The sequence below is a fragment of the Coturnix japonica genome, chromosome Z (assembly GCF_054131305.1).
Source record: "Coturnix japonica strain WE chromosome Z, WE-NBRP24, whole genome shotgun sequence".
NCBI lineage: Eukaryota > Metazoa > Chordata > Aves > Galliformes > Phasianidae > Coturnix > Coturnix japonica.
In genome coordinates, this window is record NC_140702.1 from 1,848,943 (window position 1) to 1,866,007 (window position 17,065).

The 17,065-nt window shown below is 48.1% G+C and overlaps 3 protein-coding genes across 5 annotated transcripts in view; 2 read left to right on the forward strand and 1 right to left on the reverse strand.

The window, feature by feature from the left end:
- LOC107307464 (rho GTPase-activating protein 32-like) overlaps window positions 1-17,065 on the reverse strand; it is a 173,932-nt gene that overhangs the window by 101,838 nt on the left and 55,029 nt on the right. The gene's annotated exons all lie outside the window — the stretch shown is intronic.
- LOC146753386 (uncharacterized) overlaps window positions 6,054-17,065 on the forward strand; it is a 46,692-nt gene continuing 35,680 nt past the window's right edge. For 2 of the 3 annotated variants that reach the window (XM_085530471.1, XM_085530472.1), the window contains exons 1-4: window positions 6,054-6,278; window positions 9,372-9,443; window positions 10,554-10,660; window positions 11,698-11,770. The gene's annotated coding sequence lies outside the window, so the exon portion shown is untranslated. Of the gene's footprint in view, window positions 6,279-8,953; window positions 9,444-10,553; window positions 10,661-11,697; window positions 11,771-17,065 lie in introns of those variants that run through there. The other variant, XM_085530473.1, reaches the window with a different exon arrangement.
- On the forward strand, window positions 13,387-17,006 carry LOC146753387 (rho GTPase-activating protein 32-like). Its single transcript, XM_085530467.1, has 8 exons — window positions 13,387-13,484; window positions 13,645-13,777; window positions 14,274-14,356; window positions 14,464-14,571; window positions 14,837-14,976; window positions 15,453-15,654; window positions 16,016-16,161; window positions 16,493-17,006. Exons 2-8 carry the CDS (start codon window positions 13,718-13,720, stop codon window positions 16,915-16,917), a joined length of 1,164 nt encoding a protein of 387 aa, XP_085386593.1. The 5' UTR covers window positions 13,387-13,484; window positions 13,645-13,717; the 3' UTR covers window positions 16,918-17,006.

Consider the following 17,065-nt stretch of genomic DNA (forward strand, 5'->3'; position numbering starts at 1 on the left):
AGGAGAAGGTGCAGGAGGAGGTGAAGGCTACACCAACAGAAAATGCCACACTGAGCTGCGAGGTGGCCCAGGAGAAGACGGAGGTGAAGTGGTACAAGGAGGGGAAACTGATCACCTGGAGCAAGAAGTTCAAGGCTGAGTCAGAGGGCAAACAGCGTCGGCTGGTGGTGAGCCAGGTGGAGAAGAAAGGTGCAGGGGAGTACAGCTGCGAGGCTGCTGGCCAGAAACTCACCTTCAAGATTCATGGCACAGGTAAGACAGGTGTTGTCTGAAATACAGCAGAGAACAGTAAAGTAAAATCTAGTTTCTATTATACAGTGATCCAGTTGCAGTAGTCTGTGCTGAGGTTTTTTCTCTAGACTTGATTGGCTGGCTTTGTAGAAAGTATTTGGTTTTAGTATGGCACAAAGACCTGTTTCAGTCTGTCTGTAGAATAATTATTACTGATTTATGTACAATGGAAGCAATATTCAAGATATTATTCAAATCTCTCCTGTGCCTGAGATCCCAAACTGTAATTCTTGTTCACCAAAACATTTGACTGAGATAAGTATGTGCAGTGAGGCTGGAGTGCATGTTGTACGTGCAGCCTTTCATGGCAGGAGAAGCAGGAACTTCTCCTAGTAGTACACTGCCTTTTTACTATGCCTTTATGTTGGAGGCTGCATCTGGATAGGTGAGTCTGCTACTCACAGTAAGAGACCTGGCAGAGCTGACTATTCCCAGAGCTCAAAGTAAGATAGATATCTGCAAATCACACACAGAGAAGAAAGGACTGCGTTGGTGAGCATATTTCCTTTGTGCCTTTGACAGTCACAGTTGTGGCAATGGTAGAGGCCATGAGGAGTCTGTTCAGGAAGCCAGGAGTACTGTTCTGGGTCATGAAAAGGCAGCCAGTGGTTTGACTATCACATGTTTATGTGTTTTGATGTTTCACAGTGGGTCTGAAGTAAAAGGAACTCAGGTTTTGGTTGCCTGCAGGTCAGATGTTCTTTTGGGTTCAATATGTTTGCATAGTGACTTGCAACCATGGGACTGGTGTTCAAGGACCCTCTTGGTTCCTTCAGTTCCTAGGTTCTTTCTTGCTTAGATTTGACACTTAGTTTCAACAGAAGAGCTGATAGTCTCTAGTGAAGGCTATTAGTTTGGGCACAAGTGGTAACCTAAACCTGTTCCAACCTGTACATACAAACCTGCAAGATGGTCTCATTTCAGTCCCTCAGTCAATACTTTTTCTTTTCTTCCCTCAGAGCCAAAACCTGTGTTTATAAACCAGGAGCAGGTGCAGAAAGAGGTGAGTGCTGCCCTGACAGCAAGTGCCTCCCTCAGCTGTGAAGTAGCACAGGACCCAACCCAAGTAAAATGGTACAAGGATGGAAGACTGCTTGCCTCCTCCAGAAAGTTCCAAAGGGAATCTGTGGGCAAAACACGGCGTCTGGTTGTGGAGCAGGTGGAGAAGAAAGATGCTGGAGAATACATCTGCGAGGCTGCTGGCCAGAAGGTGACCTTCAAGTTGGAAACAACTGGTGAGCATTCGCTTTGGGAGCACTAAGCAGCTGTTTTTGTGGCTTAGAGGAAGAGGAAGTGAGCCATGTCAAAGGGAAGGTGGTGTGGTGCAGGAATGAGGTTGCGATCAAACCCAGCAAACGTTTCCAGATTGATGAGGAAGGGATCAGAAGAACCCTGACAATAACAGGGATCCGGGCTGAGGATGAGGGAGAGTACTTCTGTGAGTCCAGAGATGACAAGGGCAGCATTAAGATCACCGCCAAAGGTATGTCTCTTGAAATGAAGGCTGACAGTGTGGAATGATCCTTGGCTTCCCTCATCAGCCATTACAACACTGCAAAGCTGAGTTCATTTGTGTGTTTATGCTGTTCTCTGTGTTAACAACCAAGTACAAAACTTCTTTCACTCTAAATAACTGTGGAACAACTGCTTCTGAAGAGCATAGCAGTTAAGTGGGCAAATCAGCCTTCAAGGCTGGAATTAAGCATCCCAAATATAAGATGGGATTTTTTTTACCCCTTCTTTGCCTCTTCTTGCATCTTTGTAGATGCAAGGAGGATCTCCTCTACAGGCAGGAGATGTGAGTGTGAGTTATGGTGATCACTTACTGCGAGTCATAAAATCTGATGCTTCCAAAAAAATCATTTTCACCAACAATTCTCCCCACCCATCTGTAGCTTTCCTTTTTTTCACTGGAAGGTTTTACACTGGCAGATAGAATGGGCATGTAGAAACAACCCCATTAATTCTCATGAAGCTCTTATTTTTCTGACTGGCCTTTGTTTTGTGATTCTGCGTGCATGCCCTGTAGCTAAAGCCTGGATGTCTTCCCCAGCACCTTCAGTCTTCCATCCTTACTTCAGTTACTCTGTTGCAAATCTCTCTGCTAGTACAAGAAAGTTTTTATTTTACCCCTGACTTTTAACTGAGTTAGTTCCATTAAGTGGCTGAAGCCCTAAGTGATCCAAAAATGAAAATTGCAATCAAAATTAGCGTCACTCAGAAGGACAAGGTCACATTTGAGTGTGAGCTGTCCAGGCCCAAGGTGGACATCAAGTGGTTCAAGGTATGGCATGTAATGGTATTTTCCTTTCTGACTTCTCTGGAAATGAATGAGAGCCTTTAATTTCACTTCCAAGGGATGCGAGTCTGAGCTTTTGCTTGATAGCTTTTGCACTGCTCTCTTTTCTTTATGCTCTTTTACTTGCCCAGATCAGCACTCTCTGTTATTATGTCCTGAGTTCATTTATCAAGTTGAAATGGAAGTTTGTTTTGTGTTTCTTGTGAACTCCTGAGGTCTTGCTGCACAAAATATTGTTGGTTGGAGTACAGTCTAACACAGAAATTCTCAGCCAGGATTTTGTAGCCTTGTTGTGAACTGTGTTTTAGGGTGAAATCTGAGTTTTCTTTGCATGTGACAGTTTGAGAATTTGCTCTGGCACTTTGTGTACCTCCCCGGTGCTCAGCTGTTCCTTCCCTTACTTGGGGATAACGTCATTTATTCAAGGTGATGTCCAAACGGGCTTGTAAACAGTCCTCCGCAGTGCTTTAAGCTGTCATAGGTCAGCCAGAATTTCTGCATGTTCTATAGCCATTCCTACATGTTGAAAACACTGCACTGTGCTTAAGCTTCAGCATATGTTCCAGTAAGCACAGTTCCATTAATTCTAGGGGAGTGGGTGAATTAAGCATAGATCTAAAGGCTCCCTTTGCTCAGTGCAGAGATGGAAGGACTAATGGAGATCTGACTTGACATTTTCCCTTCTAGGATGGGAAGGAGCTCCATCAAAGTAAAAAAGTGGGCATTACTTCCCAGGGAAATAAGAGAAGCCTCATTATTCACAAGTGGTGAACTCTCATTTTCTCTCTCAGTCTGCAACCAGGTTGGGTTGCTGTTTCAGTACTGGCTGTTTTATGCAGGAACTCTGCTCCTGAGGTTAATCCAAGTTGTATCCAGGCCCTTCAGAAGGAAAGGGAAATAGCAGCACAGAACTATGGTCTGATCTGACATAAATAAGCGCAGACGTGGAGAGTTAAAAGGGATTGTGTGTTGTTCAAGGGATTTTGAAGCAAAAATGTCCTTTAGGTAAGATTTGAGGCTGACATTCCCCATACATTGTGGGCACACAAGCTAAGGAGAGACTAGTGATGAGCATGCAGAGAAGCCAATGGTTCAGACAGGTTTGTAGTTTGGAAAATAAAGATGAGGTGATTGGTGGTAACCAATATGGCTTCATCAAGGTCAAGCCATGGCTGACAAACTTGGTGGCCTTTCATGATTGAGTAACAGCATTGGTGGATAATGGGAGAGCAACTGACATAATCTACTTGGACTTGTGCAGAGCATTTGATCCCGTCCTGCATGACATCCTGGTCACCAAAGTGGAGAAAAATGGTTTTGATGGATGGACCAGTTGCAGGATAAGGAACTGTCTGGATGGTCACACTCAGAGAGTTGCAGTCAATAGCTCAGTGTCCAGGTGGAGGGTGGTGTTGGGACCAGTGTTCTTTAACATTTTTGTAGGCAACATGGACAGTGGAATCAAATGCAGCTTCAGCAAGTTTGCAGATGACACCATCTGCAAGCATTTGGAGGTAATCAGCTGCAGTGAAGTGAGCGATTTCAGTGCCTATTTCTGATGGTGGCAATGAGTTCAGAGGTCACACTTAATTGACGGTGCCTGTTTCCATTCTGACAAAGGCTGTAGTTGCAGCTGACTTCCTGAGGCTGCCATACGTGGTGGTGACGCAGCCTTGGGCTTGTGCGTTTGCATGACTCCCACCTTTCCTTTCTGTGTCTTGCAGGTCAGCTGGTGCTGGAAGCGGCCGGTATCTGAGTAGGAATGAAGGTGAGTGCAGGAGCAGCTGCTGAGGGGAGGAAGGAAGTCCATGCTAATGAGCTCTGAAGCATCTGTGGGTACAGTACCAGAATAGGCAGCAGTGATGCAGGGAGCTCCCCAGCAGGAAGCTGTCTGATCCAAATGCTTGCTGAGAGTTTGGAAGCCCAAACCCTTATGGTCTCTGTAAGGGTGGCTAGTAAAAAGATGTTAACCAAGATGGTGGTAAATAGTCAAATGTTATTAGCAAAGGGAAAGTCACCAATGTCAATGCCTTGACCAGAAAGCTGAGGCAGTCTCAACTGGGGAGCAACCTCCAAGAGATGCTGCCTCAGTGGTGGTCAGCCCTTAAATGAGGTCTCAGAGGAGGTGGAGTTGAGGTCCACCCCTTCTGTGAGCACAGCTAGATTACTCTCACCTGTGCTCCCACAGCTGACCCAACACTTGCCTCAACTGATAATCAGAGGTTCAAGCTGTGATTTCCCATACAGTCTCTAAGGTGAAGGCAGCATCTCCTTGATCTGATGGTGGTGTGCCTGAGTGAGGGAGCGATCCAAGCTGGATGCAGAAGAGCCATCTTAATTTCTCTGCTATTTTACTTCAGATGACACCTATTGGGTGTTGGTTTCTTAAAATTTGGATCTAGGAGTTGGCCTCTCCCTTTCCTTCTGGTGAAAGCACAGAAGTGCTGCAGGAGTAGAAGACAAAGAGGTTTTCTTCGTGACAGGAACACCAATTATTTGATTCAAATGTGTAACTGTGATGAAGATGCTGAAGAACAAATCCGCCTCAAAGACATGCTTGATCACATAAGAAATGAGCATGTGATCAAAGACAGCCAGCGTGGCTTTAGCAGGGGAAGGCCATGCCTAACCAATCTGGTGGCCTTCTATGATGGAGTGACTGCATTTGTGGACAAAAGGAAGGAAACTGATGTCATTGACCTGGACTTGAGCGAGATCTTTGACATGGCCCTCCACCACATCCTTATCTCTAAACTGGAGGGATGTGGATTTGACAGGTGGACCACCTGGTGGATAAGGGATTGGTTGAAAGGCCACAGACAGAGGGTGGTGATTCATGGTTCGATGTCCAGGTGAAGGCTGATAACAAGTGGTGTCATCCAGGAGTCTGTCTTGGGACCAGTGGTTTTTTACATGGTTATCAGTGACACCAATGATGCAATGGAGTGCACCCTCTGCTGTTTGCTGAGTGGTGCGGCTGATGCAGTGGAAGGAAGGGATGCCATTCAGAGAGAGCTCAACCGAGAGGTTGGCCTAGGTGAATCTAATGAGGTGGAACACAGCAAAGTGCAAGGTTTTGCACTTGGGCTGGAGGAATCCCAGGCATTTCTACGGCCTGGGAGGAGCAGTCCTTAAGAGAAGCCCCACAGAGAAGGACCTGGGGGTCCTGGTGGATGAAAAACAGAACGTGAGCCATCAGCGTGCTCTTGCAGCTCAGAGAGCAAATGGTCCCCTGGGCTCCATCAGAAAAGGGGATGGCCAGCAGGGACAGGGAGGTGATTGATCTTCATGATCCTTGAGGTCCCTTCCAACCCGGGCCATTCTATGATTCTGTGATTACACTCGCTGTCAGAAATAACAGCAGCTGTACAGAAGCGGGATATATTGTGGGACAGTTCTTGTAACCAGCTGATTTGAAGACTTTGCCCGAGTCAAGTGTCTAAATTGCATGTCAGAAGTGGTTATTGCTCATTCTTTTTCATTTGCTGATTCTTTCTTTAGTGTTCCTTTTCCAAAGGAGATTCTGGTGATGGAAGCAGTTGAAGAAAGAACCAAAGCAGCTCTTGCCAAGAGTGCTTGAAGTCCCTGTGGAGAGAAGCAAAGAACTTGGGCTTCCTCTGGGATGCTCCCCACCATGTCTCAGGAAGGAGACAACTGCTGTTCCACTTTCTGCTCTGTGTGTGGAAAGGTACGTCTGGATTTCTTCTACTTGTTTTTCTTTCTTTTTCTGGCTTTGAAGGAGAAGGGGTGGAGCAAGGGGAGACCCACTGGTCATTTGTTACCTCAAGAACAGGATGGATTCTGCATTGACTGTGAAAAACCTGGGCTAGTAGCATGGGCATGTTTCAGGCTGGACTCTTCTTTTGCTGCTTGGTTTCCTTTTGGCTACAGGGAGACAGCTGTCTAAAGGTGTGTTTTCAAACCCACTCTCCAAAACCACGTTTCATTCTTGCAGGTGGTTCAGTGTGCTCTTGCAGGGTAGATGCTGTAGTTTGCTGTAGAATCTGAATGGTTTCTGTTCCTAGGGCAGGACTGGGAGGAGGTAGTGAGAAGAGAATTCAATGCCTGAGGTGTATCTTAGTGAGAAATGTTGGCATGAGGTGCTGAAAGTCTTGAGCTGTCAAAGGCCAGTGAGGCTCAGACTCCTTAACCTGCTGGAGCAGGGTGGAAGCAAGGAGTGGGCACTGCCGTCCCACAGGCTGCACTTGGTTCTGGTCTGCCAGGTCTGTGCTGGCCTGGATTTCTTCTGAGAAGTTTGTTGGAGCTGCTTGGAGTAGTGAAGGGTGGGGAAGAAGTGCTGCTCAAGAGCTAAGGCTCTGCTTGATCATGTTGGATGGATTTAACCATGGTATCTGAAGACATAGTTTCCATCAGAATGATCCCAGCATTGTGCAAGTGTCTCAGCTGAAGCCCCTGAGTAGATGTGTGAGAGCACCCTCCTACTCCAGCTGAGCCATAGGAAAGCTGACTGTGCCCAGTAATTACAGCTTCTGCAGATTGAATGTGCTTCCAAGTGTTTTCCTTAGTGATCAATCATGTCCCAGCACTGTGATATTCCATCTCTGGCACAATCTGGAGCATCTCTGCAATCCTTGGGTGCCCATTCCCACCAGAGTTTCTTCCTTTCTCTCTTTAGAATCAGTGTGGTGCAGTTCCCTGTGTTTGTGAGCAGCAGCCAGCAGGCTGCAAGAGATCCAATGGCAGCTTTCAGCACACAGAGGGATGTGATTGGGACAGACTGTCCTTACCGCCATGCAGAAGGGAGTTTTTACTGTCCTCTATCAAGAAGTATGAAAGAATAGAGTTTGAATGTTACTTGTGAGCAGGTGCTGTGCTGTAGGGGATGTCAGGTAACCATTAATTTGGGGGTGCAGGAAGGAGCAGTGAAAGTGATGTATTAGTTTGTGTTTTGACTGTTGGAGTGCAGTTCCATTTTTGGGAGCAAAACTATGGGCTAAGATGGAAAACAGAAGGGAGAAGGCTGATACCTGGATAGTGGGCTGAGCTTTGGTGACTGCAGCCATCTGCAGTAGAAGTTAGAAGTTTTGCACAGTGGGGTTCAGAATGGGAGCTGATGATGAATGGGAGCTGCTCAAGGGACAGACTTCCATGTACAAGTTCCAGTGCCTCAATGACTTTCTTGTAGCGAGGAGCCCAAAACTGAACATAAGACTTGAGGCGCAGCCTCCCCAGTGTTGAGTCCAAAGGGATGATTACCTCTCTGCTCCTGCTGGCCACACTATTTCTTATACAGGCCAGGATGCCATTGGCCTTCTTGGCCACCTGGGCACACTGTTGGCTCATGTTCAGCTGAGCATCGACCAACAGCCCCAGGTCCATTTCCTCTGCACAGTCCTGCAGCCACTCAGCCCCAAGCCTATAGCGCTGCATGGGGTTACTGTGGCCAAAGTGCAGGACCTGGCATTTGGCCTCACTGAACCTCATCCCATTCACCTCAGCCCAGTGAGGTTGATCCAGCTTATCTAGATCCCTCTGAAGGGGCCACCCTTCCCTCAGGCAGATTGACACCAGCTCCCAGACAAAAGACAAAAAGAGAAGAAAGCAGAAATGAAGAAGGCTTCTCTGAGAGCTGCCCCTGCACCTGCAGAGGTGAGTCCTTGTTATGGACAGACACAGCTCTTGTTGTCAGGGCCTCCATCTGTCAGACATGAATGAGACTGTAAAATCCTGAGGGAAGTGTCGTCCTGTTTCTGCACTTGCTTTGTTTCTTTGCAGTGTTTGAAGTGTTACACAAAATGAAGGATAAATCTCTAAAGCAGGTGGTCGGGATGCTGGCATGATGATGTTACTTATGTAATGAGTGCTGTTATTTTGTAGTATGTTAATAGTTTGATAATAAACAAAAAACAAGGGGTGTTGGGAGGGGTCGGTAACAGAGGAAGGGGTTCTGGTAACAGAGGATGCTGAGAAGGCGGAAATACTGAACGCTTTCTCTGCTTCTGTCTTTAGTGGAAAAGCTCTCCCTCAGGTATCCCAGATCCTTGAGTTAAATGACAGAGTCTCTACTGCACACATACTTGCTCTGGGGCATGTCTGGATGTCTGTAGAACTAATTGCGGGGCCCTGAGAGACCTCTGGGGCACATTAGGGGGCACTGGCTTCCATGTGAGTGTTCCCAGGTTCCCAGAAGTCAACAGGGAAACCTTTGGAGACCCCTTGGGAAGACTCAGTGGGGCCCTAGAGTGATGTAGCAGCTTGTGTTGGTTGCATCTGCTTGGCAGGGAAGCGATTTCCCTGGTGGGAGCTGACTGACTGGGAGGTGATTCCCTTGGTTTAATTAATTTAATTACCTGGATTATAATTAAATAACACTGTTCAGCGTTTAATCAAGATTATATTTTTCCAAAGTACTTCAGTCATGCATCTGTAGCAGCTTTGCTAAAATATATCAAGTTTATTCAAAATTCCAGTGATGCTCCTAAAGCACTTGAAGTGCATTTGAGGGGGGGAGTGACAAAACAGCTCTGAGAGAATCATCATCAAATCAGAACATGGGAACGGTAACTAATAGCAGAGATTCTGATAAGAATATTTAAATTTTCAAATTACCTTTTTCTGAAGTTGTATTTCACCAAGTTTCATCAATGTGCACACAGAAAAGCTGACTTGCTGTGTTTCTTTTTATAAAAAATCACGTGTTACAATTGAGAAAAGAAGGTATAGCATGGAACATTCTCCAAGTAAAGTGCAAAAAACATTTCTTCACAGTTCCAATTAATGTCTTATGTTTTGTTCAGACTCACTAAATGATGTATTTCAGGGTACATCACATGGGAATAGAAGAAGAGTATTCAGAGCAGGAGCTGCAGAGCAAGATGAACGGCATGGGAAGGTAAGGCCGGGAACCAAGGACACAGCTTTTGTGTCACTCAGCCACCTGTGGCAGAGGTCAGGATTTCAGCAGGGATTTCTGCAGACGTTCCTTGAACACCCCCAGGGTGGGTAACTCCACCACCTCCCTGGGCAGTCCATTCCAGTGCCTGGACACCCTTTCTGAGAACTAATATTTCCTAATGTCCAGCCTGAACCTCTCCTGCCGCAGCTTGAAACCATTCCCTCTAGTTCTATCAATAATGACACGAGAGAAGAGGCCGACCTCCAGCTCAATGCAACCTCCCTTCAGGAAGTTATAGAGAGCAATGAGGTCTCCCCTGAGCCACCTCTTCTGTAGGCTGGACATTCCCATCTCCTGCAGCCTCTCCTCATATGGCCCCATTGTGCTCCAGACCCCTCACCAGCTTTGTTGCCCTTCTTTGAACACATTCCAATGCCTCAGTGTCTTTTTTGCAGTGAGGGGCCACAAACTGGAAACAGAATTCGAGTTGTGGCCTCACCAGTGCTGAGTACAGGGGGATAGTCACCTCTTTGCTCCTGCTGGCGTCACTGTTTCTGATGCAAAATGTATGTAAGTGTCACATGTGTGACATCCTTTTTGATGGAGTTCTGTGACTGGAGTTCAATGGATTTGAGAGCTGACTTGAAGCCTGTGGGCATCATCCAGGAGTTGGGGTGAGAGGATGAGGCGTAGGAACAGGAACCTCTTTGGTCGTTATTAACTCCCAACTTTTTGGTCAGGAATCTCTGTGTGTTTCTTTATCATGTAAAGAACAGAGTCATTGTGCAGCTTGTGAATGAATTGATTCACGCCTGCTGATTGGTGCTGTTCTCTACAGGGAGCTGCAATGGAAATGGACACTTGTGGTCCACTGTCCAGCCCCGTGCCGTGTTGGATTTTCTGGGCTTTGAGACACGTCTTCCAGATGCACTTTGTTTTATTTCTGATGTGTTGACCTGTTGAGCTCCAGTCCTATATGAGGATTCAAGTACTACCACCGCAGTCCATTGGGACTGTAGTATTTCTTGCTAAACAGAATTCGTGTGCACCCTTGTCTTTCGTCTGCACAAAGGATCTTGTAATCATCTCTGTCTGTGTTTCTTTTAGAGCCAGAGATGGAGCAGAGAGGAACACAGACTGGGGTGGATCTTCATTCAGGAGCAGGGACACGTCATACTCATCTGAGGTGTCTGGCTGACAGCAAGAGCAGAGAGGTAAGTTTCATAGGGTCGCGTGCCCATTTTATTTTATTTTTCATTCATGATGCATAGAGGCGTTCCCCAGACAAAGTGAGCATTTCTCAACTGGACTTTCTAGAAATGAGCTAGGCAGTGAAAATGGGTTTGAAGCATCCCTAAGAGCCCCGCAAGAGAATGCTGAGAGTTAATCTGGCACCCTCCTTTGGAAACGTCCGTTGTCTGTCAGCTCTTCAGCTGTGCCCTAACACCTCCCATTGCGCTGCCACACCAGGATAGAATTCCAAGCCCACACTGAGTCCTGGAATGTTGTGGTGCCGTGTTGGAATCAGATGTGACCACGTGGTCTTGGCTCCCCGCCTTGTGGGGGGTCATGGTGGACCAGGCTGTTGGCCGTTGGTGATGTCATAAGCGGCTGGAATGAGGGGAGGAGCGGTGCGTTCTGTGTTCCTTTGTGGGTGAGCTAGTGGTCGGAGTGGTTGGTTGTGTTGTTGTTCTTGTGCCTTTAGTGCCGTTAGTTAGTTAGTTCTGTTTGTTAGTTAGTTCTGTTTGTTAGTTAGTTACTGTTGTTAGTTAGTGCCGTTAGTTAGTTAGTGTTGTTAGTTAGTTAGTGTTGTTAGTTAGTTAGTTAGTTAGTTCCTTTATTTTTTTTTTCTTCACACCATCGTGTGCAGCAGCTTGTAGGTAAGTTGAGCTAGCGTGGGATGGATGGGTGGCAGTGAGGTGTTGAGAACTGCTGGCTGTTGGAGCTCACAGCACCGTATTGCTTACTCTGGACCATCAGACGTAATTTTCCCCTGGTACACACGTTCCAAAGGGGGTATCAGTAAAGTTGGCACCTGTCCCGTGCTTCTTCCATTGTCTTTGCTCAGTAGTGGAAGCATTGTAAAGTTGCTGGGTGGACAGGCATCACGTAGCCTGAGACTCAGCATGTCTTGCAGCAAGTGGATGGGAAGGTTGTGCTGTGTGTGTTATTCCATGACTGTCTTAGCCCTGCTCACTGACCTGCTCTTTCTCTCTCCTCTCCTCACCCTCCGCCCACTGCCTCGGTGCAGCTTTTGCTCTCATTCCATCAGAGCAAAGCGACAAGGAACTGCTGCAGATAGCTTGAGGTGATCTCACTGCCAGGTACGTGCCATGTTTTGTCCCCCCGCATGGTTTTGCCGCAGGGTATGCACGGGTAGTTCTGAAGAAGTCTGTCCATACTGTGCTGTGTGAATAGAGAAAACAGAAGTGTCTTTCTGCTCTGTTCCAGAGTCTTCACACTTGCTGTGATGGGCGTCGCGTGCAGTGGGATCAGCCGGGAACCTGAGGTGGCGGCGACGGAGGTACAGTATGAAGCTCTGGCTGGTCTTTGTTCCCTGTGTTGAGCCATTAGAAGGAGCTGCAGATGTACTCTCCTGCAGGAAAGAATGGGCCAAAAAGGGCCTGGCCAGCTGTCTGCGCCAGTGCCATTGCTGATTAGTCTGGGTAGAGAGAGATGCATCTTTGCATGGCCTGGCAATGCATGCCAGGAAGGGAAATAACTGTGATGAGACGTGCAGCTCCTTCTGAAGTGCTCCTGATAAGGACGGAGCGCATTTGCTGCAGCTTTCTCTGCAGATGTGCTCCTCACCTTGAAATCCTCCTGGTTTGTCCTCAGCTCCTGACCACGGCCTGTTCTCTGTTTTGCAGGCTGATAACATGCGGAAGCCGCAGCTGGAGCGTGCTGTGTCATCTTTGAACGTTCCAGCGATTGCGGCGGCCCATGTTATCAAGTGCCACGTTGCCCAGGGGCCGGATGAGCTCTCCCTTGAGGTAAGCAGTTACCGGTGTTCCTTGTTGTCATGCATAGAAGAAGGCAGTTGTTTGAGCTGTGTTTTCCTACCAGATTTGCTGAATGTGGGATTTATGTTTCAATCTCTTGCAGGTTGGAGATTTGGTGAGCATTATTGATATGCCACCAAAGGAGCTGAGCCCCTTTTGGAGAGGCAAGCGTGGCTTTGAGGTAGGCACACGTTTTTGACTAGAGAGCACAACTTGAGTAGAGTCGGGAGTCTCAGGTTGGAGCTGCTCTGCCTGCACAGGATGGCGTCTGGATGCAAACGGTTGCCCTGTGTCGGTGTCAGAGGACCTTCCCTTTGGCTTTGGGCTTGCGCTAATGCCCACCTGTCTTTTGTTCTTATTACAGGTTGGGCTTTTCCCTGGTGAGTGCGCGGAACTCATCAGTGGAAAAGTTCCTGAGTCCCTCCTCAATTCATTGCCAAAGCCTGGTACGTATTTTACATTTCACAATGCGGGTTAGTAAACTGGGGTCAGAATGTGGCTTTAAGGGGGTTCATTAATACCCAAGTACAGCAAGCTTAGCAAGAGGACTGCATTAAGCTCCTTGGGCACCTCCAGAAATAGGGAAAATCTCTTCTTGAGTGCCCTTGCTGGGAATGCTCTTCCCGTTGTTACATGCTCTGTCAAATGCATTATGTTTGGCCTCGTCCAACCGATCCAAGCCTGAAATGAACTGGTTTCTTTGTTTTGTTGTGCAGTGCCAAGGAGACGGGGCAAGCTCATCCCCTTCCTTCGCTCCCTGGTGAAGGCCTGCCCCAGGAGAGCGACGGAGCCGGAGCTGAAGAAGGAAGGGGTGTTTGGGTGTGACCTGGGGGAGCACCTTCTGCGCTCTGGGTGTGATGGTAAGGAACAGCCCATTCCTGAGATCTTGCTCCTTTGGGCAAGTTGAGCTAACTGCTGGCTCTTGTTCTGTAGTCCCCCAGGTCCTGCAGAGCTGTGCTCAATTCATTGAGCTTCATGGCGTGGTGCGGGGGATATACCGCCTGTCTGGTGTCAAGTCCAAGATCCAGCGACTACGGTAAGAGTGCTGCGACTGACACAGCTGTCAGTAGGGGCACGTGCCATGCTGCGGGTGTTCAGAGGAACCCCTTCCTTTTCTTGACTGTATTTTGTGTGGCTTTGGACTTGTTTTCATCTTTCTCAAAGCCCTCTGCCCAATTCTGTGTCTTTCTGTGCAGCCATGAATTCGATACAGAGCAGATTCCCGAGCTCAGCGTCCAAGACATTCACAGCGTGAGCTCCCTGTGCAAAATGTATTTCAGGGAGCTCCCAAACCCGCTGCTGACCAAGGAGCTGTATGACAAGTTCTTGGTAAGCTCAGGGCAATGTCTTGGAAATGACACGTACCTGTTCCCTGGGCATCCTTGCTAGTGGTTGCAGCAGTGCCCCAGCTCTGAGGTCTTCTTTCTGTTAGCCCCATGAGGCATGTCTTTGCCACATCCTGCCTCTCACTGATGGCACTTGTGGTGGTGCCAGGAGGTGCTTATTTAAGGTATTCACCTTGCTTGTGAGAATTCCCTTTCCTTTGCTGTTCCCCAACTATTGGTAGAATGGGGTTAATAGCATCTTGGAGACAAATGCCTGCTGCAAGGAGCTGCGCTGCGCAGTCAGGCTGTTAAGCCCCCCAGAGCTTGCACTGCTTGGCCTTGATGGCACAGGCTGCGTGCTGCTGTGTTCCCCTGATGCCTCTTGGAAGGCATCGAGTCTGCCTCGGTGCTGACCACCAGCGCGCTGTCCCCATGGTTCCCAAACCTGTGTCAGCTCTCCAGCCTGACTGGTGTCTGAATCCCTTCCTGCCTTTTTCCAGGACGCTGCTGGTGCTGCTACAGAGGAGGAGCGGGTGCACAGAATGAAAGACACCATCCAGCAGCTGCCCGCTCCTCACTACAGGTCAGTGCTGCACTCGGTCTGCTGAGCTGGATGAAGTTATGTTTGTTTTGTGCACTGCAGCACGGCTTGCTATTTGGTGGTTAACATCTGCCCCTCTTGTTTTCCAGGACCCTCGAGTACCTGATGAGACACCTGGCGACTCTGGCCGGGAACTGCTCCGACACCAGCATGGACGCTAAGAACTTAGCGATTGTGTGGGCTCCAAACCTCTTAAGGTAAACTTCTTTTTCCGTTTCTACACGATGCTTAGTTCTGCTCTCCTCCATCCCCAGGGACACAATTTCGAGATGACAGTTTCTACTCACTTGTTTAGCTGGGACTGCTGTGTCCCTGATCATCCAGGAGAATTTCGTTAGTGGCATCGCTGATTGCCCACTGCGGAAGTCTCCAGAGCCCAGCTTGACAGTTTTTGGCTACAGAAATTCAGACTTGGGGAAATGATCTTGGGGAAATGACTTGTAAGATCTGCCTTTTCTTCAGATCCCAGCAGAGCCCTTCTGCCTGCTCCAGCAATGAAGCTGCCTGCATGGAGCTGCAGACGCAGACAGATGTGGTCGAGTTAATAATTAGCCACGCAGATGTCCTTTTCTGCTCCGAATCCACACCAGCCGTGGGAGAGGGTGAGTGTCTTCCTCCATTAGCTTGATCTGACACCTTGATCCAATCCAGGCCTTCTCCAAAACCTTTAAAAATGCTTTTGCTGTCAAGGAGACAACAGGCTTCAGGGTTTAAATTTGAATATGGCCCTCTGTTTGGATCCGTAGTGTGTCTAAAACCAAACCTTCCATGTAGAGAACTGTCACTGCTGTTAAGATGTTTTGCAAGCAGGTGAAGCTTGATTGAATTGTGGCAGCAAATCTTTCTGAAATCCCAGCCCCTGAGTTTTTCTAGGGTTTTTGTTTGCCTGTTTCAGTATAGTGAGTTGCTCTTAATTGTGGCTGTTTCCTTTGCCATGAGCATACCTCTGAGCACACGGTTAGTTTGAGCTCCTCTTCTTCCTGTGTCTCGGATAAGCAAGTCTGAGAGAAATGCTGAACTGGGATGGCTGTGCTGCTGCTTTCTGATCCTCTGTCTTACCTGTGGTTTTCCCTTGCAGGGCACAGTTCTCTGGGCGGGTCCATGTCTGTCTGTGTGTCTCCTCCTGCCATGAAGCTGCTCACAGTGCAGGAGGCTCAGGCCCAGAGATGTGGCCAGAGCAGCTCTCCCACTCTGACACGGAGCAGGGACATCGAGATGGAGGATGACTCCACAGCTGTACCGAGCGGATTCCACACAGTCATTAATTTTCCATCTGAAAGGTAAAGAGGACTTCGCTTTCCAGCTGCTAACATCATTTGTTTGGTTTGTCTTATTGGTTTATTTTTTGTCCATTATATATAATGTAGCCTGCCAACTCCTGTCCTGTCTGGCTGTGGAGCCTTTGCTTACATGCTCTTCATGTTGCTCGAAATGGTGGAGAGGAATGTAGCCAGCAGGACTTGAGGGCTAATCTGTAGGAATGGAAGCATCCTCTGCTGTTTGAAACAGAGAACGTTTCTAAGCTGTGTTTCAGCTGAAAGCAGGCAGTGCCAGGAATAGGGAACTGTTGGCAGGGGCTCGGTGCAGCTCTTCCCTCACCCTGCACCACGACTGACAGCATGCTCTGTTTTCTCTCTCCAGACCAAGCTGTCCAAGAAGAAGGATGGAGTCACCAGCATGCAGTTGGTGTTCTTGCTTGTGCCTGTGCAGACCATCAGCAGTGGATGAACACCAACTGCAGAGCAATGCCAGGGAGCCATCAGAAACAGAAGTCGTGCTCCTGGCAGGTAAGCGAGCAAATCCAGCAAAAACAAATCCAGCAAAAACACTGCTTGTCAGCAACACAGGTAGAATTCATGCTTTCAGTGGGCTTGTACCTCCTCCTAGCTTTCAAGCCTGTGCCTGACATCTTCAGTTGACCCCTGTCTTTCCCAAATGAGTCTCTTGTCAACACAAGAGCTGGACCTGCAAGAGGATCACTTTCAAGACAGTGACACTGTTGCTAGAAGCCTATTTGCTTCTGCCCACCACCAATACATAGCCACATGTCAAGAACCTCCTTCATGATTCATCCTGTGAACGTTCGACACTAACCACTCTGCATCTACTTCTTCCTAGGTGACTCCAGCCCTTGTGTAAGCCAAAGATGCAGGACATATGATGATGCAGCATCCTGTGCTTCCATCAATATAGAGCTGTTAGGAAGCACAGGATGCTGCAGTTCAAAGGACAACATTCTATGTGAATGCATCAATGGAGAGGAGAATATCATCCAGCTTCAAGCCATAATTCATGCTATCCCTGATGAAGCTGCTGACCTGAGCCTGCCAGACACCTCAGACACCAGCATGGACTGTGACCCAGTGCCATTTGAGGACACACCAGCACAAGCACAGCCCGAGTCCCTCAACAGCAGCACCACCAGGCAGGCTCAGGTCAGCGTCACTGAGGAGAAGCCGAGCATCACACAGGAGGGTGTAGAATCAGGCCACGAGTCCCAGACTACAGGCAGCAGCATCGTCTCTGAGCCACTCTCTCCATAACAACGTAGGATTGGTTCCATCTGAAAGCCTGGACCTCTCACGCCCTCCTTTGTCTCATTGAATAAAGGCACGCTCGTGCTCAATCAATACTTTGGCTGCATTCCGAGTCTTCATTCGCAGAGATTGGGGTGAGTGCAAGAAACATCAA

Excerpts from the sequence above, each read along its gene's own strand:
- LOC146753387 (XM_085530467.1), top strand. The coding sequence starts at position 13,718 with ATGTATTTCAGGGAGCTCCCAAACCCGCTGCTGACCAAGGAGCTGTAT. Across the intron at positions 14,572-14,836 it reads TGGGCTCCAAACCTCTTAAG|ATCCCAGCAGAGCCCTTCTG; the intron begins GTAAACTTCTTT and ends CCTTTTCTTCAG. Across the intron at positions 15,655-16,015 it reads ATTAATTTTCCATCTGAAAG|ACCAAGCTGTCCAAGAAGAA; the intron begins GTAAAGAGGACT and ends TTCTCTCTCCAG.